This window comes from Epinephelus lanceolatus, chromosome 4 (assembly GCF_041903045.1).
Source record: "Epinephelus lanceolatus isolate andai-2023 chromosome 4, ASM4190304v1, whole genome shotgun sequence".
NCBI lineage: Eukaryota > Metazoa > Chordata > Actinopteri > Perciformes > Serranidae > Epinephelus > Epinephelus lanceolatus.
The window spans coordinates 19,957,775-19,979,893 of NC_135737.1; the positions used below are offsets into that span (position 1 = coordinate 19,957,775).

Below are 22,119 nucleotides of genomic sequence, written 5' to 3' on the forward strand. Positions count from 1 at the left end.
CTCTTTCACAAAGATGAAAAGATAAAAATCATTTATTCAACCAGATGAGTGCCATTATGTAATTTCTACAAGTAACAAGATTCTGTGTTACTCAACATGACTAAACAATGCATGATACCGAATGCATTTATCTGTAGAGAGAGTGCTCTTACAACATGATGCATTTCAAAGCATACTTTAATGGTAAATACTCAAGGTTGGACTCAAGGTCCCAGACTCTCAAAAGCTCCAGGTACACAACAGGCAATTGGGTTTTGGTTATTTGATTGGCTGCTAATTTAAGGAATCTATACTTCTGAAGTCCAGTATCATCAATAAGTCAGGTCCTGCATTATTATGATGTGTGCACATTTTTTATTCTAGATTAATTTGTGCATGCATGCTACATTTTTCTAATTAAAGTTGTTTTTAACTGTTGCAAATTAATCTTGCAGCCAAGTAATTAAGTGCATTAATTAGTTCATATACAATGCATGGACAATGGATGAAGGAGGGTCACCAGGGGCACAACAACAAAACATGACTCTTTAATGATTTTAAAAGAAGTAGTTGCATTAAATAGATTTTTCTGCCCACCTCCCTGCCTGATAGTGACAATATTTATTGAGAAAATGTCCATCAACTTGAACTAGTGGTCCTTTCACAAAGTGCTGTCAATGCAACTGTGCCTCGTGGCGTACACCCAGGGGAAAATAAATCTCATGCCGCCAGCCTCAGGATAATTGAGTTGTCATTACAAGAAGATTTACACTACAGGTGTCTTGTTCAGCATCTCATCATCATATGAACCTGTGAGATATTCATGGTGCACAATTCTCCAGGCAGTTCATCTCATGCAGCAGCTTTCTGTCTGTTGTGTTTGGCAAACCACTCATCACTTTTATCTTCGGCGATAGCCTAAAAAAAAAAAAAAAAAAAAGAAGAAAAAAAAACACGTTTAAAAGCAGACAGAGAGCAGGCACAGTAAATATCAAACACATGTTGCATATTTTATGTTGAGGGGAAAATATTGGAGCAACACCAACTTTATCAAGGAGTTCATTTCCTTTGGGATCCACCATGGACAGTTGCCTGAAAGCCTCGTCTCCCACAAAGCAAATCTCATGACCGTCCTAAAACAAACATGCTCCAGTTAAAAAATTTTTAATAGAGACTAATTTCACTTGATTATAATAGTAATGCACTTACTGGGTCAGCCAAAATAACCACTTCTACTGTGGCTTTTCCAGGAGTGTCCAGGCTGACTAATGGAGTGAGAATTTTCTGATTTTCCTTTTTCATCACGGCTTCGAGGTCAGGCAGCTGTGGAATGAAAAAAACAAATAAAAAACATTTATGATGAAAATGTTGCCAGTGAAAGTTACTTTTCTCCAATATTAACAAACACAAGAATGTAACCATGAAATAATAATTTACTTGCTCCCGTGGGCATGAAAAAGCTATTCTCCCAAATGCTGTTCCATGATCTACTGCCCCACCGTTATCATGAAGCTCCAGTTTACACTGCATAAAGATAAAAAAGAAAACAGTCAGACTAAAAGACATTCCTGATTTATTAACAATGGACTTAATTATTTCTTTGATACTTAAATTACTTGAGTGTCTGCAAATCCCATCAGCACTGTTTTCTTTTCCTCGTTCTTTTCTATCAGCTTCATTCCCAAGAGCATAGACCAGTAGTGGGTCGATCTCTGGAGGTCTGATACTCCGAGACAAACCTTCTGCACAGGGTCTAGGAACAAATTATCAAATGGTTACTGCATGAACAGGTTACTGAATGCAGACATACAAAATGACCTGTGACACATACCAGTGGAAGGCTGCTCTTTGTCCACAATGTAGAAAGGATAACCTCCTGGAGCCTGGGTCAGATACAGAGCGTCTCCTACCTCAGTGAGAGGCCATCCCAGACGTTTAGCATTGCTTACAGCTTTGCTGGACTGCAGAGTCAGACCCTAAGGTGAAAAAAATATATGATATCACCCCTTTAACTGACTGCTGCAGCCACTGACCACAACATGGTGTTGTTCTCTGTAAGTTCCCAGTGGAACTCTGACCCACCAAGAAGTCATTGCCAAGTTGATACTCCCCCACCCCATAGTTGTATGTCAGTTCAGCAACAAAATGGTCTTCTTCTGGGCCAAAGCCAACCATTGTCTTACTCCATTTTCCATCGTAGGGGCTGTGTGGACACAGGAGGAAGGCAGCAGTCAGTAAGGTTGTTATGAGGATATTAACAATACTGTGAAACTGTTACACAGCTCTATGAGTACAAAGTTCAGTTATGTTGTCTCATATCTACCCGTTACACGTTGCTTTGCAGCCTTCCTCAAACTCCTCATGGCGTAAAATCTAAAATTGATAAGAAGACATTATACAGTAAGTATTTAGTATGAGAACACACCCAGAGTTTCAATCATACGACAGAAGAGGAATTAGCAGGCTACGTAACGTTGTGCAATAGAAAAGTTAATTAATGGCTTCTGTCCATCAAATGAAGTTTAGAAAAAGTACCTTCATGCCCAGAACATCTCGGTAAAATGTGGCAGTTTTGGCCCTGTCACCAACTTTGAAAACAAAATGCAGCGCTCGTCTCAAAGCCATGTTTCTTACAGATATATTGATGTCTGTATCACAGATCAGTGTGCAGATAGCGATTACACTTCCTTGCTGATCGATTTTTCTGTCGTCGATTAAAGGAGGGTAAATACAAATGAACAAACTGCGGGCATTTACCGTTGCAAACACCCCTAGTTTTTTTATTTACTTTATTGACAGTTAATTAAGATTATTAAACTACTGTGGCTAAGCGAAACGAATTTACGCGAAATAAAAAGTAGTAAAACTATGTTTGCCACCCCTAGGCGTTCAGATTAATGGTATCACCCAAAGTGTCACATTCTCTCGCGAGGTTACAGATGAGCAACAGCTTTGACCGTTATCTCAGTTTGGAAAAGAAATAGCTAGATAAATATAGGAAACATATAGTATAATCTCTACACTGACTACGCAGCGAATTATTAACCACGCAGTGAGTTATTAATTTTGTTTATAATTAAACTAGAATTGAATTTTAGATGCTGAAATGTAGTATTCCCAACACTACAGCAGGCGGCGCTAAAAAGCTTAGCTAGTGTTAGCATACCGCTCTGTGAAACCAGAGAAGAAGAAACAGGGCAAACATGGCAGCGTACATGAGGAGCGTGATATGTCTTCTTTCCATTGAGCGGAATGCTTTTCTATCAAAGGGAGGTGGTGTTATTGCGGAATCAAAACGGTATGTACGTGGACTGAGGAGGAAACCTGTCCGAGTGTTGTTCCCCGAAAACGACACGGATAAAGTCCCCAAACCGACGCCACAGCCTCAGTCACCAGGTCTAAATGTCAAAACGAAGAAGGAGGCGAAAGTCACAGCTACAACAGAGCAACCCGAAGCAAGAGACTTTGTTAAAGGGAAGAATAATGTGCAGTCAGTTACAAAGCCTGCTTTTACAAAGGATCACATTGATGGTCTGCGCTTCGAGAGGGCTTTACCTGGAGATAAGAGACTGGCGTAAGTGTCACTTCATTAAGGCAGCAGGAAATTACTGTCATGATGGTCACAGTAACCAGTGGTGAAAGAAGTATTCAGATCTTTTACTTCAGTAAAAGTAGAATACTGCAGTGTACAAATAATCTGATACATGTAAAGAAAAATACAAAATCTTATTCAAGTAAAAGTACATACAATTATGTATTATATTACTGGACTATAATTAGTGATGCATTAATGTGTACATCACTTTGCAGCTGGTAAAGGGGGAACTCAGTTTAATGTATTTCTATGCTGCTGGGTAGCTTAATCTATAAAATATATTGGAATTTATTTGTTGCTTTATATGTTGTATTGATAGTCTGAATCTGCAAATCAACCTAAGTTGTCAAGTAAAAGTAGTGGAGTAAAAACCACAGCATTTACCTCTAATATGTAGAGCATTAGAAGTGTAAAGTAGCATAAAATGGAATTACTCAAGTGAAGTATGGGTACCTCAGATTGCAGTTCAGCACAGTACTGGAGTGAATGTACTTTGTTACATTTCACCACTGCAGATAACAACACTGGCGTTTAAAAGAAAAGGTCTAAATCGGATGGATCATGAGATTTTATCATCGTTCTTCTTCAGGATAAAAGAGCCACTGTCAAGCCTGCATGAGTCAGTTGTTTAGACAGCAGTAGGGAAATGTAACCAAGTACATAAGTGAAGTTTTGAAGTGCTTATACTTGAATATTTCCATTATGCTACTTTTATATTTGTACTTTGCTACATCTCAGAGGCAAATAATGTCATTTATGCACATTTTTGACAATTATAGTTACAAGTTATTTTCCAGCTTAATATATTTTACATAAAAAGAGACGAGTAGTCTATAAAATATGATGTATTTAGATTACAGCACTACGGTTTAAAATGATGCTTACACATATTATGCATGAGTAAGAATATGTCACTGATATAATGTAAACACACAACGTGTTCATAGATCATTGAAAACAACATGTCTCATCAGATCTTTAATGTTGTTTATACATTCTTTGATCACATAGTGCTAGGTTTAAATTTTCATTCCTGAGTACTCCATTTTGGAGTACTCAGGAAAAGGTCACTTGTGTCTAGACAGTCTTTACCATGTTTGATGAAAATAAAGAATTTTGTAGAATTTTTTAATATTTATTGAAGACAGTATATTTTTGACAGCGGTATTGAAAACTGTAGATAATATGTAACAGTCCTGTGCCGGTTTAACCAGTATTTTTTAATGATAACAGTTTGAGTTAGATTTTACTGATAGTGCTTTCATACTTTTTCTTAAGTAAAGTTCTGAATGCAGGACTTAAACTTGGAGGAGATTTTAATTGTGGTAATACTACTTTCACCAAAGTAAATGATCTAAATACTGTTTAATGATAAGAAGTTGTAAACCATTTTTTTCAGTTGACAGTTTCAGTTGCCGCCTTTCTGTCTTGTACGACATATATATATATATATATATATATATATATATATATATATATATGTATATGTATATGTATATGTGTATATATATATATATATATATGTGTATATATATATATATATATATGTGTATATATATATATATATATATATATATATATATATATATATATATATATATACACAGTACAGGCCAAAAGTTTGGACACACCTTCTCATTCAATGCGTTTTCTTTATTTTCATGACTATTTACATTGTAGATTCTCACTGAAGGCATCAAAACTATGAATGAACACATGTGGAGTTATGTACTTAACAAAAAAAGGTGAAATAACTGAAAACATGTTTTATATTCTAGTTTCTTCAAAATAGCCACCCTTTGCTCTGATTACTGCTTTGCACACTCTTGGCATTCTCTCCATGAGCTTCAAGAGGTAGTCACCTGAAATGGTTTTCCAACAGTCTTGAAGGAGTTCCCAGAGGTGTTTAGCACTTGTTGGCCCCTTTGCCTTCACTCTGCGGTCCAGCTCACCCCAAACCATCTCGATTGGGTTCAGGTCCGGGGACTGTGGAGGCCAGGTCATCTGCCGCAGCACTCCATCACTCTCCTTCTTGGTCAAATAGCCCTTACACAGCCTGGAGGTGTGTTTGGGGTCAATGTTCTGTTGAAAAATAAATGATGGTCCAACTAAACGCAAACCGGATGGGATGGCATGTCGCTGCAGGATGCTGTGGTAGCCATGCTGGTTCAGTGTGCCTTCAATTTTGAATAAATCCCCAACAGTGTCACCAGCAAAACACCCCCACACCATCACACCTCCTCCTCCATGCTTCACAGTGGGAACCAGGCATGTGGAATCCATCCGTTCACCTTTTCTGCGTCTCACAAAGACACGGCGGTTGGAACCAAAGATCTCAAATTTGGACTCATCAGACCAAAGCACAGATTTCCACTGGTCTAATGTCCATTCCTTGTGTTTCTTGGCCCAAACAAATCTCTTCTGCTTGTTGCCTCTCCTTAGCAGTGGTTTCCTAGCAGCTATTTGACCATGAAGGCCTGATTGGCGCAGTCTCCTCTTAACAGTTGTTCTAGAGATGGGTCTGCTGCTAGAACTCTGTGTGGCATTCATCTGGCCTCTGATCTGAGCTGCTGTTAACTTGCGATTTCTGAGGCTGGTGACTCGGATGAACTTATCCTCAGAAGCAGAGGTGACTCTTGGTCTTCCTTTCCTGGGTCGGTCCTCATGTATGCCAGTTTCGTTGTAGCGCTTGATGGTTTTTGCGACTCCACTTGGGGACACATTTAAAGTTTTTGCAATTTTGCGGACTGACTGACCTTCATTTCTTAAAGTAATGATGGCCACTCGTTTTTCTTTAGTTAGCTGATTGGTTCTTGCCATAATATGAATTTTAACAGTTGTCCAATAGGGCTGTCGGCTGTGTATTAACCTGACTTCTGCACAACACAACTGATGGTCCCAACCCCATTGATAAAGCAAGAAATTCCACTAATTAACCCTGATAAGGCACACCTGTGAAGTGGAAACCATTTCAGGTGACTACCTCTTGAAGCTCATGGAGAGAATGCCAAGAGTGTGCAAAGCAGTAATCAGAGCAAAGGGTGGCTATTTTGAAGAAACAAGAATATAAAACATGTTTTCAGTTATTTCACCTTTTTTTGTTAAGTACATAACTCCACATGTGTTCATTCATAGTTTTGATGCCTTCAGTGAGAATCTACAATGTAAATAGTCATGAAAATAAAGAAAACGCATTGAATGAGAAGGTGTGTCCAAACTTTTGGCCTGTACTGTATATATATATATATATTTCAATTTACAGTGTTTCCAAAGCAGTATCATAATCATGATAATTCATATTCACACTGCCTGTAATCCATCTCTGCCTCTCTATCTTTCCTCAGGAGGTTAGTGAGTGTTGCTCGTTCCAGGACGTTTCGGGAGCACCAGGGTAAAATCCTCCTGGAAGGCCGGCGTTTGATCTGTGATGCCCTGGATGCTGGAGCCAACCCTCAGATGGTGTTCTTCAGTACCATTGATTGGCTCCGAAAGCTGCCCTTAGACAAGCTGAAAAGGGCCACGCTCGTCAAAGTCAAGTTTGAGGACATCAAGATCTGGTCTGACCTCATGGCCCCACAAGGGGTGATAGGTGAGGGTCGCAATTTTTTGTTTTCATTTAAAATGAAGCACAGGTGCTCTGAGTTGTTGTTGCTGACTTCTGCTTCCTCTTCTGCAGCCATATTTTCTCGTCCGAACCCGTCACGATTGAACTTCGCAAATAATGGTCATTCAGTGCCGTTGTCCCTGATATGTGACAACATCAGAGACCCTGGCAACCTTGGGACTATGTTGCGATGTGCTGCTGCTGCTGGCTGCCGTGAAGTCCTGCTCACCAAGGGTATGCTTTCAATTAAAGATGTGAACAAATGAACTCCACCCTTTGAAAACAGCTTTGCTTGTTTGCTTGTGGTTTTTTAAATTTGTTTACTTTTCCACCGACAGGTTGTGTTGATGCATGGGAGCCTAAAGTTCTGCGTGCAGCAATGGGAGCCCATTTTCGCCTTCCCATCTATTCCAGTTTGGGGTGGGATGATATGGAAAAACATCTCCCTAAGCTTGTGACTGTCCATGTGGCCGACAGCAACTGTGGAGCTGACAGAAACCGAGAAACAGAGGCTTCACAAGTTAACGTGTCTCACAAACCATCCAAAGCAGGGGACTACGGCTGGGTCAGCACAAGGAGTATTTACAAAAACACGCACTACGAAGAATTGGATTCTGATTTAGATTCAGATAGTGATGACGAGGGACTTTCACTTCCCAGAGTGGACTCAAAGCTGTACCATGAGAGCTGGGCTCAGAGTCCCACTGCTCTTGTGATAGGTGGAGAGACACATGGTCTGAGTGTTGAAGCCGTCCAGCTGGCTGAGAAAACCGCCGGTCACAGGCTCTTTATTCCTGTCGCTCCTGATGTGGACAGCTTGAATTCAGCCATGGCTGCCAGTATCCTTTTGTTTGAGGGCAGGAAGCAACTGATGAAACTGATGCAGACACCTGGAAGGAAATGGAAACCTACAGCTGAGCAGCAGCTTTCATGTTAGCTCTTAATATCAGTGTATGCTGGTGTATACTTGTCCTTGTTACTGCAGACTGAACTGTATTATTTAAATTTCCATTCACCATCCTGTCCTGCTAATAATAAAACCAAAAGCATTTGTGAAATGATTGTCTGAATCCATGTTGAGTGCCTGTGTGTTTTGTGTGAGAAAATAGTGAAAACCGGTCATTAGGATTCCCTAGCCCAACTCCAAATTCATTTTTTATCCACTCACCAGTCCAAACTCAGGAGATTTTCAGTGTAATTCCATAGATGACATACAATAAATCTAACAAGGGAAGGCTGAAATAAATTATACAGGATTCCTGCATATCCTTAAAGTCTTTGTAAATCATTGAATTAATCTAAAAAGAAGGCCTTAATTGGTATTAAAGTGTCTTTAAATCTTAAGTCTTTCAAGTCTTAAATATGCTAAGACATGGAAAGTAGGATTTTATGAATTGTTTTTTTCTGATGTTGCATTTTAAAATCTCAAAATAATTGGTCACACATTTTTATTTTTTGTAATAATTTACCAAATGCCTCTCACATTAATGTCACACAGATCAGCGTAGCGGAACTAACAACGCTCAGCTAGCTATCATTGTCCCCTGGGTGGAGTGGGGAAGTGCAAATGCAATGAAAAGTGACTGTTTAACCAAGATTTCATGGAATGGATGACACTATCATGAGGCAATCCATATGAGGCTCCGTATATGTAATGCAAAAGGTATTTCAAAGTTGGCATGATGGGAATCAAAGCAGTGAAATCCCACATGCAGAGTGAGAAACACAAAATGCCAAGATGTTAGTTATTTTCCAATTTGGTTCTACCCTCGTCTTCACCATGAGACAAATCATGTTAATTTGTTACAATAAACATTCAGCAAAATTGTCCCTAACCTCCCTGTAACTGATCTCTGTTCATTTTCCCCCCCATTCTGTTTTGGTTATTGTAAAATTAAAATTTCTTTCTGATGGACATTAAAAACAAATCTAACTTGCCTGAAGCTGTAGAAACACTGAATCCGGGGTTAGGAAAAGTTAAATGACTCTCCCCTGCTCTCTAAAAAAAGTAAAACTATACCACCCACTTCAAAGAAAATTAAAAGCATATATACCTTCCTGTTACTCATTTTCAAAAAGTTCATAAAAGCTTTAAATAGATGCATGCACCTGGAATATTCATTCTAGAAAGAAGAGACTGTCCATCCTTTGTCTGCAGCCATATTGTCTATGCAAATATGCAGAAGCCACTACACTTCCATCCCACCTGGGGTCTGCATACTGTGTCTCGTAATAACTGCAACATTTGCATTAAGCCCATGAGTCTTACCCCACAAAGGAACTGGTGAGTCACTGCATTGTGTTTATTTTACATATCCAAGAGCTAACTTTATTGATAGAACTTAAAAGGAACAAAACTTTGTGCTTGCCAGTGAATTTTTAATGGGCGTGAGAAGTCATGACTGAAGTAACAGAATACAGGGATTTATACATTCAACACTTTTCAAATGCCATGTCTGCGCCTTCAGAAATAACCTGGCCTTTTCATTAGGGGACCTTCACAGAAAATCCTCGTAATGACTTTGAGATGAGAACCACCATTAACAACTGGCAAGAGATGACTTTCACTCACATCATAACACACACAACAAGACACAGGGGTTTTTAAAACATCAGTCATTGGTCTGTTACAAGCAAGTATAATGTGATCTTTACTGTATGTGCACCTGTTTTTTTTGTTCTTTTTACTTTAAATAGGGCCATAAAGGCTTACGGCTACATCCAACTGAGGTTCAGCACATTTGCACTACAAGTGAATTACAACTGTAAAAATGCATTTTATTCTTTCTCAACATCATTCAGAAACCAAAAGTATCAAGAATCTCGCAGACAAAAGAGAAAGCAAAGAATCAGCTGAATAAGTAGGTCCACTGGGTAATTCTCTGGTTTTCTCTAGAGTTCAGAAATGCTATTAAGTGAAGGAAAAAAAAAAAAAACTTTTCTTGAGGCCAAAAAAAATCTCCATATATATTACTGTAGGGACTATTGTCAATGCAAGGCACCACAGGAGAAAGAGAGGACTCCATGAAAAGAGGAACATGTCTAAAAAAAATGTTAAAATGTCAGTAAAAAGCGAGACATCTCTCTAACAGTCTGACAGAGTCAGGGGGGAGGTTTGGAGAGAGAGAGAGTGGGAGGCTGGGAAGGGTGGTCAGGGTTCGATGATGGAGTGAGTCCCATATAGTATGTCCCAACTATATTTAGATGGGCTCCGGTTTGAGCTTTTCAGCCAGGAAGTCGCCGACAAATTGCTCCACTACGGCCGGCGTGATCTCCTCCACGTCGCGAACATATTTGGCACGGGCCGACATGTCCAGGATGGTGAGCAGAGGTGCAGCTTCAGGGAGGTTAGTGTAGTCCCTCAGGGAGTCACTCATGTCATCCTGTGGTGGGAGAGAAAAGATACAGTGATTAGGTGTGATAGTGTGTAATGTTACAGTGGTACATTCCTCACATGCTGGGATGGATTACTGGGAGCAGGTCCAAACCACAGCCTCTGGTTAAAGTGACTTATTTACATCTTGTTGGAGAGTCAAAAAGCTCAGTCAAAAGAAAGGATGTCTTCATCACTTTTCGTTTTTTTTGCTCACATGCATAGGCAGATTATGACCAGATGGGCCCCTGGGCCTGGATACAAAAAAGACTCCCCATACTATACTATTTGTGGACATTATTGGCAGCTGTTCTCCTTTGAGTTAGCTGCCAACTGCTGATAGCTGCTTTTAAATCTCCCGGCGAAAGGTCGCACATGATACAGTGTGAAAACCTCACAGCCCATCAATGGTCCTTACACACTGTTACTACCGCCGCTGCCAGCTTATACTGTAGGTGAGACAACTCTGCCCCCCCCAAGCCCTTGGGCCCCTGTAGGGTAGGCCCGTTCGATAACACACCCACATGACATTTTTATCTGCCAACACAGTAAGCTTCCATCAAAATCAGTAAAGTAATTCAAACATGCTGGAAAATAAAATAGCTCTGCTCTGAAAATATAACTTTTTCCACTGGCTTCCTTATTTATAAGGTTTCCTGTAGTATTATGTATAGTGTCATATGCTCTGTTCCCACAGTGAGAGTGGGGACCTGCCAAGGAGTTGTAACATGAATCTGAGGGATTATTATTATTTTATTATTAGAAGATTGTAAAGGAAACAGGAAATAAAATTGCTTTTTTTTTTAGACTATTTTCTTTTTTATTTGTCTAACAAAAAAAAAAAGATTAGGTAGGTGTAGAAAAAGTACTGAATTTCAGCACATTGTGAGCTCCAAGTTTATTGAAAAAAAAAAAAAAATTAATGTTTATTGAAAATGCAACATTGCAGTGCTGACAGTGTGCAGGAATTCAACATTTTCTTTTGCGTCATTTCATTTTCTTGCACACGTGTTGACAGAGATGGGACCAAGGGATTGCTTTGCAAGTCACTAGTAAGTCTCAAGTGTTTGTGCTCAAGTTCTGAGTCAAGACAGGCAATTCCCACATCCTGAGTCCCTAAGTCCTTCCTTTGGGTTTCCAGTCATAATGCACTCTTCACCAAATGTAATGCCATTTTAACAAAATTGCACTTTCAGCATATAGCACTATTAGCCAGCACCACAACAGAGTGAATTCTGTATGTGTCTGCCCTGTCTTGTTGTATTAATAATATCTCATCATGAAAAATGTCTCTAACTGTCTTTTCTCAAATTTGTAAGACATTTATAAATGTCATAGTATGTATGTTTTTGCATGTTTTATGTCCAAATGAAACAAAAAGACTAATGATAATGTTATTTGATTTAGGAATGAATTGATTCGTGGCACATACTTACATACTTTTAAATCTTTGGGGCTTGGGGGAAGGTATCAAGTGCTTTCAAGTCAAAAGGCTCAAGTTCAAGTTAAGTCACTGAGTCCAAATTGAGTTGTACTGTAAGTCCTTTTTTATTTTGTAAAGTCGAGTCTGAAGTCATCAAATCTGTGACTTGAGTCTGATTTAAGTCATAAGACAACACTTAGCTTGGCTTTCTTTCTTGTAAATTAATAAAAAAAAATGTACTTCTTCAGGCCTCTATTATTCAAACAAAACAATCCTAGAGATGAGGAATCTATGTTGAACTGGCTACAACCCATTGACATATGCAAACTGACAAGGGGTCCCAAGGAGACATCGCTTTGGTTAAAAGGGTTGTAGGTCAAAAAAAGAGAAGCTGACAACCACTTGTTTAGACATCCCATCCTCATTTACAACATGGACAAACTCGGTGACTTGCTGCTATGTAAAGTGTTGGGGGAGCTTTTATATCGGCTCTTGTCTTATGAATCAAAGTTCACATGGCATTTGAATAACTTCGACAAATATGCAAGTCAAACACTGGAAACGTTCCAGGAGAGAAGACAGTGTAAATTACACACTCCTCTGCTGCTCATCAGTTCAGACTTGCTTTTGGCGAGGGAAACTAGGACAGCACCCATTACTTGAACTATGCCACATTAAGATAACCCCATAAAATTCATAACTGCCTGGCACAATCTTTATTAATGCACGCTTCTTGAAAGAGAATATGAAACTCTCTCCCGTCTTCCTGCAGGCAGCCTGCCCGGAGAGACCGGAGCGTCGGTGCTTAGTCACACATCCTGCTGAGTGGAAAGACAGGAAGGAACCAGGTGGGGGTCCAACAACACTTTTCAAAAGCTCCCTCACATCAGATGTAAGTCTCAGTGCAGAGTGTTTGAATGGCACATGTGGGCATGAGAGCGCGCAGTGGAGGAATTTGGTACAAATAAACTGCTGCTGGGTTTGGAGGGGAATCTACTTTCATTTCTTTGCAGTTATTTTGAAAGGGCTTCGCTCATTTTCTGCCTGAGGCTTGATGTCACCTTTCACCCTTCAACAAGTCAGGATTACAACCCCTGTAGCCACAGGTAACAGAATGAATCACTGGCAGGCAGGCAGGCAGGCAGGCAGCAACTTTCAAACAAGCTTGAAAGGGCCATTAATTATTGAGACTGAATAAGAAATCACACCCTTTTGTAATTCAGCTTCAGTTCCAGCTGGGAGTGCGTCTGCATTTGGCATTCCTACCTTGACAGAGATCCATTATTCTAGTCATATCATCTCAAAGTCAAATAGATTTCACGTGTCATGTTTTGTAAGGTCACGTGGTTCACTTGTGAGATGTGCATCATTCGGGACATTCTGCTTTCCTCATGACAGCATGACCTGGTTTCCCCTCCACTTATTTCGTTGGCTCAGAGCGAGACTCGCAAAGATTAAAGATCAGTTTCATATGGAAAAGATTATGCTGAAAATGCAGAACTAACAAGAAAGGGCCAGAGGGTGGCACTGCAACAAAGAGTTGGACCTCTCAGAGAGGCAGCTCCTCTGATGTTAATACTGTTACTGATTTATGTGCCAATATGAGTTTTGTCAAAACAAAGTCAAAGATAAAGCAACTTTGGATGGATTTCCTGCTACATATAACACTCAAGCGTTCTCTCCTTTCAGGCCACTTTATTGTGTCTTTTCTGTTATCAGAAAATCTGCAGCTCTTCTCGCTAAATGGATCAAACCACACAATCATCCCTCAGACTTCTCATTGAATAGCTTGGCTGTGCTGCTACCTAAAAAGGATAAGTATGCCAAGATGATGTCTGTGACCCCTTCTTTGCAAAACTGCTAACAGATGGAACAGATGAGTTGCAGCGTGGTATTTCTGTCGTAGGCAGCTAACTTCCTCTGAATGGAGCCCATTTTATTACGCTGCAAATCACCGTACACTGACCACTTAATAGTCACAGATGTAAGCTGTCACTAAGGACAATGTTGTTAGGAGTGAAATACTGCTTGATTCCCCTACTGTAAATACAAGCTTAGCCTTGAATGCTGTCGTGCAGCATTTCTAAGTGTAGATTATAGATCATCTGGGCAAACAGTGTAAAGAAACCACAAAGAGGCAAATTCCACAATCTGTTAGCGTGGCCTTTCCAGGCTCGCCGATATGAGAAGATGTAATCTCTGCATCAGTCTTCGCCCCCGTAGGAAGTCATGCATCTTCTTTTGTGTGGCTTTTCTGCTTGTGTAAACTGCTTCTCGTGAGGTGCAGCCATTCCAGAGGCCCCCCGCCCTCCGCAGCTCAGCTCCGAACAAAAAAGACAAAGGGCCTCTCTGCTGCAGCCCGCACTCGCAGCTGTGATAAGGCTCAGCGTGTGTTTACCGTGTATGGAACCTGCTGGGCCGTGTCAGGCTTATTCTGATTATTGATGCACTGTGGCATTTCACAGACGGTGATCATCTGATAAGGCCTGAACTGGTGATGATGAACAAACCTCCCCACTGGCCTGAGCCGGGGCTGCGTCCACGTCGCCGGCCAGCTTTCATGTCTCAAAGAGAAGTCATGATTGTGAAATTTTGGATATTCTCAGCAACAGCTCATCAGTTTATATTGCTCAAAGTGAAAACATCTTTGCCTTGTTTGCGCAAATGAGGGATAAACAACTGAAGAATGTCTCTTGAGTTACATGAGGTACAAAACTTTCAGTCTAAGATCAAAACAAAGTCATCTTTTTTTATATGAGAAAGAGCTGCACTCCCCATCTAAACACTAAAAGGAATAAAACATGTCAGCTTTATTGAGCTTTAGTAATATGGACAAAAATACCTTCTATGTGTTTATAAATGACCAATACGAAAAGTCTACAGCAGCTGTGTGAGGCTGTACTGATAGCTAACATCAACAAAACTAACATACTCACAATGACACAGCAAACGTGCTGATGTTTAGCAGGTATGCTAAACTTGTTCACTATCTTAGTATAGAGTATTAGCATAGTAGCATTTGCTAATTAGCACTAAACACATCAGTAGATTTGCAGTTATTTGGTCATAAAAGTATTGAACAATTCTGACCTGATGATGGCACTAGATAACACGTTACTGCATCACCCAGTTATTACAGTCTGTCCTGAGGGGGGCATAAATGTCTGCAACACATTTCATGCTAATTCTTTTGAAAAGCACTCACAACCACAACTGTATGTAGAGCTGGAACTGACAATTATTTTCATTAGCGAACAATTTGCAGATTATTTCCTTGATTAACTGGCAAAAACTTTGCTCTGTGGAACATCTGACAATAGTAAATAATGGCAAACACAATGTTCTAGAGCTCAGGGTGACATCATCAAATGCTTTGTTTTGTCCAAAAACCCATATGCTCAAATCAAAATACATTTCAGAGCTCGAAACTATCACATTTTTTGGTATTTTTGCTCACCAAGATGATTCATCAATGATCAAAATTTTTGCTGATTAATGCTTGGACATCAAGTAATTGTTACAGCTCTAAATATCACTGACATGGCAGTGCTAGAGGAAAACTCACTGGTCACCAAAGTCATTAGGATTCATCTACTGGGCACTAGGCTAAGGCGGTGTCATGGTGTTACAGTATACTGGGGTATTTAGGAATTCCGAAAGTATGGTTTTCAGCACTGTCAAAAATACAAACCCTCATCTGCTGTATTGAGGCGATGCAGTGTAGTGCACAACACAGGCCACCAGAGGTCAGTCTCTATTGGTGGAACAGGCTGCTGAGCTGAGAAAGATAGCAACTGCGAGTGGTGGGGATAACATTATGGGACTGGTAAAAAACCAAAAGCGGCTCTGCCCCTGTTTTGGGAGTACTGCCACATATAACTTTATCTTGGGATGAGTTTTTCTAACTACAAAAGCAGTTTATTTGCCACATAATTTTATTAAACACATCATTTCTGTTCAGCTCACTGATGTGTCGGTATCTACCGTGGCAAGAAGTGTCATCTGGTCCTCCAGCAAGGGTGCTCATTTCTTATCTATTCGTTATTCTATGGCCATAAGTATTTAAACCCAGCACAACTTATCTAAGTGCGCTAACTGCACATTATAAACACAGCATTTTTAGCTAGAAAATGACATACATGCTACAGTGACACAAATATCGTCATGTACCGTATACTGTAAAATGTCAGGTAAGTATTAAGGTATAAAAAAACAGATGCCGACCAAGTCTGCTGGGCACCATGACTGTCTTTATTGTGTGTCATTGCAATCCACCCAATTGTTGTTCAGATATGTCACTCAAACCACAAAAGTTAACCTCATGGTGGTGCTAGAGGAAAAGTCAGGGGATCATCAAACACAATGGGAGTCATCCTCTGGGAACCATTAGCGTCTCTGCAAAATTTCATGTCATTCATCTAATAGTTGCTGAAAAAATTCAGCCCAGACAAAGGTGGGAGGCTGACAATTGCAATTTTGAAAGCCACACCAATAGCACAGCTAAAAATATAATATTTATTGAGCTTTACACACAAATCCAAGCATGGAAATGTTGAAGAGAAGAACCACTGCTGCTTGCCACAAAAATCTATTAAATTCTCTTGTGATTGGATAATACCACTAAAGTTACTTTTGCATGCAACAGCCAGTACACAGCAGAAATGAAAGAACAAAAGATCTTTCATTCTGCATACATAAAATCAGTGCACTATCCTGTGGCGTATGGTTTTTTCAGTAGGGTAAGGAGATCCTGTGTCGTTCTCCCCCCTGAGAGGCTGCCAGCATACTGCTGTCTCATGGACACAGAAAACCCAGCAGCTGGCCTGGCAAGCAGTGTGCGACTACCAGGACTAACCCGGGCCAAGGTGCAGGAGTCTGAGCCCAGAGCCTGGAAGCTCCACTCGCTAAGCGCCTGAAACAGGAAGTGATATCCGAGCGTGAATCCGATCTGGAAGTAAAACTGGTGATTTCATAGCCGGTTAAGCAAGGGCCAGGAAATTATACCTGCACTGCGTGGATGTAAAAATATCTTCCCTTAGCATGTGTGCCACAGGGGAAACAAAGCAAACTTAGACATCTGCTATAACACAAGACGCTTCTGAATCACTACAAGCTCCAGTGCAACAATGTGTCTTTGTGTTAGGTCAAATAAATATTGGCACACAGACAATGAACACGAAACACTATCATGTCAGCTCTCGCCTCTCTATAAGCTTTTCTTGTTCTGTGTACGTATGTCAGTGACATTTCAAGGCTGATGAGCGACCTTGGACAGACACACAGGGTCAGACAGTTAGCACATGTGCAAGCCCCATGGCCACGAAACCTGAGCCTGTCTTCAGTGTGTGACACGAAAAACCAGCCGCGTCCTCCCCAGACTGCTGGGCAGGGGGAACTGGGAGGAAGGGGAGCTGGAGGGCAGAGAACGGGGGAACTGGGGAGAAGTAGCTAATCTGGTAATTATGTCCACCGCGGCTGCTAACTCCACCAGCTCTGGAAAGATCGAGACAGAACAACACGAGATAACACGAGTTATGAAAACTCCAGGGTCTGTCCCACATGGAAGGAGACGTGGGAGGAGATAAAGTAGGAGATGGAGGGATTATTTGGATACAGAGGGAGTAGAGAAAGTTTGCTGGCACGCTCTGGGTCTACCCATCATGATAAAGGCACCAAGTTGAATTCTGGGTCATAGATATGAGTAAGTTTCACTTTTTCAGGATCAAGAGGTTCAAAGAAGGGCCTCTAATGCCTTCAGTCTAAACAATCACCAAGGTGTTGGGTGCAGAATCAAAGCAGGGGCTTAAAATATGTGATTACACGCTGACTGATATATCGGCTGGGCCAAATATTGGCTGTTATGAGATTATTGTTGGTTATTTGTTGGAAAAATTATTATATATGTTACATGTTTATGTAAAAAACTGAATATCGACGAATAAATTATCGTCAAATTCCAGTATCAGTCAGGAGTTAATAGACCCAACTTCAGGTGCTGTGCAAGTTTGCTTGAAATGTCACCTTACTGTGCCTCGAGTGGGCTTATCTCACCTCTCCAGCCACAAAGAACAGCAGCGGCATCTCCTCCTCCTTTGCTTTGTACTTGGCCATAAGCTTCTCCGCTATTGGCTGAATCAGCTCCTTGGCTGGCTCCAATTCACCTTCCTCCTCTGCGTCTGAACGAACCAGGAGAAAGACATAGGAAGACATTAAAAGTAAGAGAAAAAAAAGCCATCTGAGGGAGGGAAAAAAATGCACAGATGAGTGAAAGGGTGAGCGAGGACGGAGAGATGGCTGGTGGACAGATGAGAGAGGACATGAAAGGAAGTGTACAGATGGTCTTTGTCTTGTTTTGTAATCCAGTTTGACCACAAGAGACGCAGGGGTGGTCTTGAATTTTCAGGGTCACCACTGTCCAACTTTGACATTTAGTTCTCACAAAATCAGTATTTGTCCTACATTCATGTCATTTTTCAATGCTTTCCACAAACCTCCTGCACTTTGCTTCCTTGCACCTTCTGTATTAGCATATAAATAGATAAATACTCAAACATTTCCCACCTTTGCCCCTTTCAACACTGGAAGAAATTTTCCACAGAGTCTGACATTCAATATGCTCCACATAAATGCCACTCCATTCACATACAAGCAGCTCCAGGCAGAGCCCCATGTGGAGCAGCAGAGGCCGCGTCATGATAGCCCACTTACTCACCCACAAACAGGACGAGGCAGGGCCCCTCGTGGAGCTGCACGGCGTTGGCCTCGCTGAGCTCCAGCACGGGCCGAGGGTGCCAGGGAAAGAGTCGGCACTCTGGGTCATTCAGCACCTCCACGCGGCCCTGTCGCGTGATCATGTGACCCTCTGCGTCCAGCAGAATCAGCGTGGGAATACCTGGTGAGGGAGAAAGAGGAGGTGAAGGTGATGGGAGAGGAAGACAAAGAGAGGAGGGCAGGAAATGGGCAACAGCGTGGGAGATGGTTGGAGTCATTTCCGTTAATTATGACGCACACTGCTTCCTCTCCCACTGAGATTTGCTTTGTTGTGAGGATGTTTAAGACCTTTTTGACCAGTTTTTGCCTTTTTGCATGCTTTCATTTTGATGTGCTCACTTTTATTCACATGTCAGTGGCTCCCACCATCTTCTGATTATAATTAACAGCTTTATCAGAAACAGACATCATCCAGGAGCATGCGGTGTACGTGAGTGAGTGAGTGTGTGTGTTCCTGTCCGCGCATGTGGACTGAAGTCAGCAGAGGTGGGGGCGATCATGAACTGCATGGTTTTGAAATCCGGGAGGGGGGCAGTGTTGACTCATCTCCCATGCATTCCTCACATATTTTGCAGGAGAGGCCGAGAGCCAGCTCTCACTAACTTCATCCACAGCCCTCTGTGTACACACACAGGGGAAAGAATCAGGAGAAAAAGAGCGAGTCACAGAGGGAGAGGCGCAACACTCCCGTAGCGAACAAGACCGTAAACTTGATAACCAGCGCACATTCCTCAGGCTGCAGGGCAATCTGTGTTACGGTTTGCCTGCCCGGCACAGAGTGCTATCAGCCATTGTGCCAGTGTTTCAGTGGGTGACGGAGGAAGAAATCTACACTCTCTCCTCTCAGCATGAGGATCCGAAGCAACATTTATAAAGGAAGAGGTGGCTGTACAATACCTTGTATTCCATATAGTCTGTTGAGTCGTGACCGCCGAGCCTCGTCTGAATACGGCACCGCCAACCACGGCATCTCGCTGAAGTACTGCTTAAAGGACTCCTCTGACCTGAAGGAAAAGCACCAGGCAGATGGTGATTTGGTGATTTCATTTAACGGCTGAATAGAGAGGATTGATTATTTGTGTCCTTGACAGACAGATGTGTCAATAAATATGACCTCGTGTTTGCTCTGGCTCAATAAATCTTACCTGTCAGCGCTGACAAACACGATCTCAAACTTCTGCCCCGACTCTTTCACGGTTCGATATGACTCCACCAAGACCCGGGTCAAACTGCGGCATGGCGGGCACTAACACAGCCAGAGGGAGGGGAAAAAGAGAATGAAAAGGGAGTGAATACAGAGTAGACATAATCACAAATATAACTGCTGCAGCTTCCATTACTTTGGGTATTTCCAAACTCTTCCACCACGGCGGCAAACACCTCTTCACAAACTAGTAATTCTCTCTTGTTTTGTATCCAGCTTCTTTCAAATATAGACCTTCTTAAACCATTAATCCTGCTGTAAATCTCCGGCATGAGAAATTGTTTGTTGTTCTGTGTGTTTGAAGAGCCTACACTCTGTGCAGGCAGGGGGAGCCGTGGTATGGCTGGCATTAGGATGACATCAGGATCTATTTACAGCAGACAGGGTGAAGAACTTAGGCATTTCATTCTTTAGGAAGGAAACAGTTTTGGACCACCTCCTCGAAGTTTGCCTTCTGGTAATGTATAGAGCAAACGCAATGCGGAACATGTTACCGAAGGTGATCATTGACGCGCTCTGTGAGGCATGTTTTAATGAACTACTACAGAGAGACATCAGCAATAACCCCAATGTAAAGCGCTATCCTTACATGGATGCCACGTATAGATTTTTTTATTAAATGATTTAGTAATATTACAAAGACGGGTAATGCTTTTGTTAGCCTTCTAGAAGAATACAATCAATTGCTTTTTCAGTCCTCTAAAAACATTTTGCTGCAATGAAAAATATTGAAGTAAGATGAGCAGACTAAAAACTTATCTTATTTAATAATGCAGATGTTTTTCTTTTGAGGCTGAAATCTGCAGTTGAAGTAAAGTCATAAATCACAATATATTTTATCGCAGCACTCAGCAAATTGCAACATGTTTTATATCGCAATTATATTGTATTGTTACTTAGGTATCGTGATAATATCATATCCTGGGGCCATCCTAGAATATAATTTGATATGCGTTTTTGTTTGACTTTTACTTGTCTTGAACACATTCTTATCAAGACCATTTATATGTTATATGTCTTTTTATGTTTGTTTTGTTATGCGTGGACCCCAGGAAAAGTGGCTGCCATCTTAGCAGCAACTAACGGGGATCCAAATAAAAAATAAAGATTAAAGACAGATGTGGGAAAAAAACTCTCTCTGCACTGTGTTTCAGTTCAAATAAACACAAGAAGTTTGTGCTCTAGAGAAAGGCTCAGCACTCAGTGAATAACCTCCTAAGCCCTATGATAAGCTATTATGGCAAGGCTTAACTATACAGACCAGTGAGCAGTGATAATTAACATATCTTTGGGGTCATCAGGTGGGAACCTCCTTTCACCAGAGATATTACTGTAGATTTCCTTTAGGATTTTGGTTATTTTAATTAAATACATTAACTTAAATGCTGTTATTTTCTGACCTCAGACTGCTCCCACTTAATGAAATTAACAATACATGTCATAACCTATTTGCTCATCACATCCATGTCTTGCATATACCTCAGAGAAGCAACAGCAGTAATCTATAAAATATTGGCAGAATATCAAAAATGTGGCCAAACATATTGATATTATTAATAAGCAAAGCATTAGTGTGTTCGCAAGTTATTATGTTTTATTCCATTCATATGCTGTAATGTCTTAAACATAATGGTATTATATAATCATGTAATTGGTTTTATCTTAGCTTTAATCTTTAGGAGAGGTCTTTGTACAAGGTGTCCTTCTTCTCCAGCACAGGCTTTTGTTTTGAAGTCACGTACATGTGAGTACATGTAGGTATTTGTGTGTGTGTATTTGTATATGAATGTCTGTGTACATACATATATTTTATATTAATTGTATGTTTCAATGTGACAACACATAAAATAAATTCTCATTAATGTCATCTTACATGCAGCGAAGTAAATCATCCCTCCATTCTAATTTAATGACAGACAGCAGACAGTATTCATTATCATTCAAGCTGATTATAGTGGATACAGTATGCCAAGCACTTGTATTGATCCAGTCATGAATTCTCATCATACCAACACAAAGGGACTGTGGGAGTGAGAGTGTGAAGCACAAAGCCTCGATCAATCCACAGCTCATTAACAGACTCCTTCCTCAGTTGCTCATAGAAGTAAACACTGTATGTGGTTGTACTATACTATCACAGTTAGTGTCAAAGCTTCAGTATCATAAAGGA

General features: G+C 40.8%; 3 protein-coding genes across 3 annotated transcripts in view; 1 reads left to right on the top strand and 2 right to left on the bottom strand.

The window, feature by feature from the left end:
- Positions 1-16: 16 nt before the first annotated feature.
- Positions 17-2,677, bottom strand: glod4 (glyoxalase domain containing 4). The gene is made up of 9 exons (XM_033630771.2): positions 2,515-2,677; positions 2,303-2,352; positions 2,062-2,182; positions 1,811-1,955; positions 1,596-1,732; positions 1,417-1,503; positions 1,189-1,302; positions 1,026-1,112; positions 17-897 (listed from the first exon to the last, which is right to left on the bottom strand). Exons 1-9 carry the CDS (start codon positions 2,602-2,604, stop codon positions 832-834), a joined length of 897 nt encoding a protein of 298 aa, XP_033486662.1. The 5' UTR covers positions 2,605-2,677; the 3' UTR covers positions 17-831.
- Positions 2,678-3,139: 462 nt separating this feature from the next.
- mrm3a (mitochondrial rRNA methyltransferase 3a) lies at positions 3,140-8,236 on the top strand. The gene is made up of 4 exons (XM_033630876.2): positions 3,140-3,553; positions 6,919-7,163; positions 7,251-7,412; positions 7,517-8,236. The coding sequence occupies exons 1-4, from the start codon at positions 3,183-3,185 to the stop codon at positions 8,113-8,115; spliced, it is 1,377 nt and encodes a 458-aa protein (XP_033486767.1). The 5' UTR covers positions 3,140-3,182; the 3' UTR covers positions 8,116-8,236.
- A 1,241-nt stretch (positions 8,237-9,477) lies between these two features.
- The window catches only part of nxn (nucleoredoxin), a 71,473-nt gene continuing 58,831 nt past the window's right edge, over positions 9,478-22,119 (bottom strand). Inside the window, exons 4-8 of the mRNA XM_033632208.2 lie at positions 19,891-19,991; positions 19,643-19,749; positions 18,687-18,866; positions 18,026-18,150; positions 9,478-10,561 (exon numbers count right to left, since the gene is read on the bottom strand). Of these exons, the coding sequence (XP_033488099.1) occupies positions 10,379-10,561; positions 18,026-18,150; positions 18,687-18,866; positions 19,643-19,749; positions 19,891-19,991 (696 nt within the window). The 3' untranslated portion in view covers positions 9,478-10,378. The remainder of the gene's footprint in view (positions 10,562-18,025; positions 18,151-18,686; positions 18,867-19,642; positions 19,750-19,890; positions 19,992-22,119) is intronic.

Excerpts from the sequence above, each read along its gene's own strand:
- glod4 (XM_033630771.2), bottom strand. The coding sequence starts at position 2,604 with ATGGCTTTGAGACGAGCGCTGCATTTTGTTTTCAAAGTTGGTGACAGG. Across the intron at positions 2,353-2,514 it reads GAGATGTTCTGGGCATGAAG|ATTTTACGCCATGAGGAGTT; the intron begins GTACTTTTTCTA and ends TATCAATTTTAG. Across the intron at positions 1,956-2,061 it reads AACTTGGCAATGACTTCTTG|GGTCTGACTCTGCAGTCCAG; the intron begins GTGGGTCAGAGT and ends TTTTCACCTTAG.
- mrm3a (XM_033630876.2), top strand. The coding sequence starts at position 3,183 with ATGGCAGCGTACATGAGGAGCGTGATATGTCTTCTTTCCATTGAGCGG. Across the intron at positions 7,164-7,250 it reads GGCCCCACAAGGGGTGATAG|CCATATTTTCTCGTCCGAAC; the intron begins GTGAGGGTCGCA and ends CCTCTTCTGCAG. Across the intron at positions 7,413-7,516 it reads TGAAGTCCTGCTCACCAAGG|GTTGTGTTGATGCATGGGAG; the intron begins GTATGCTTTCAA and ends TTCCACCGACAG.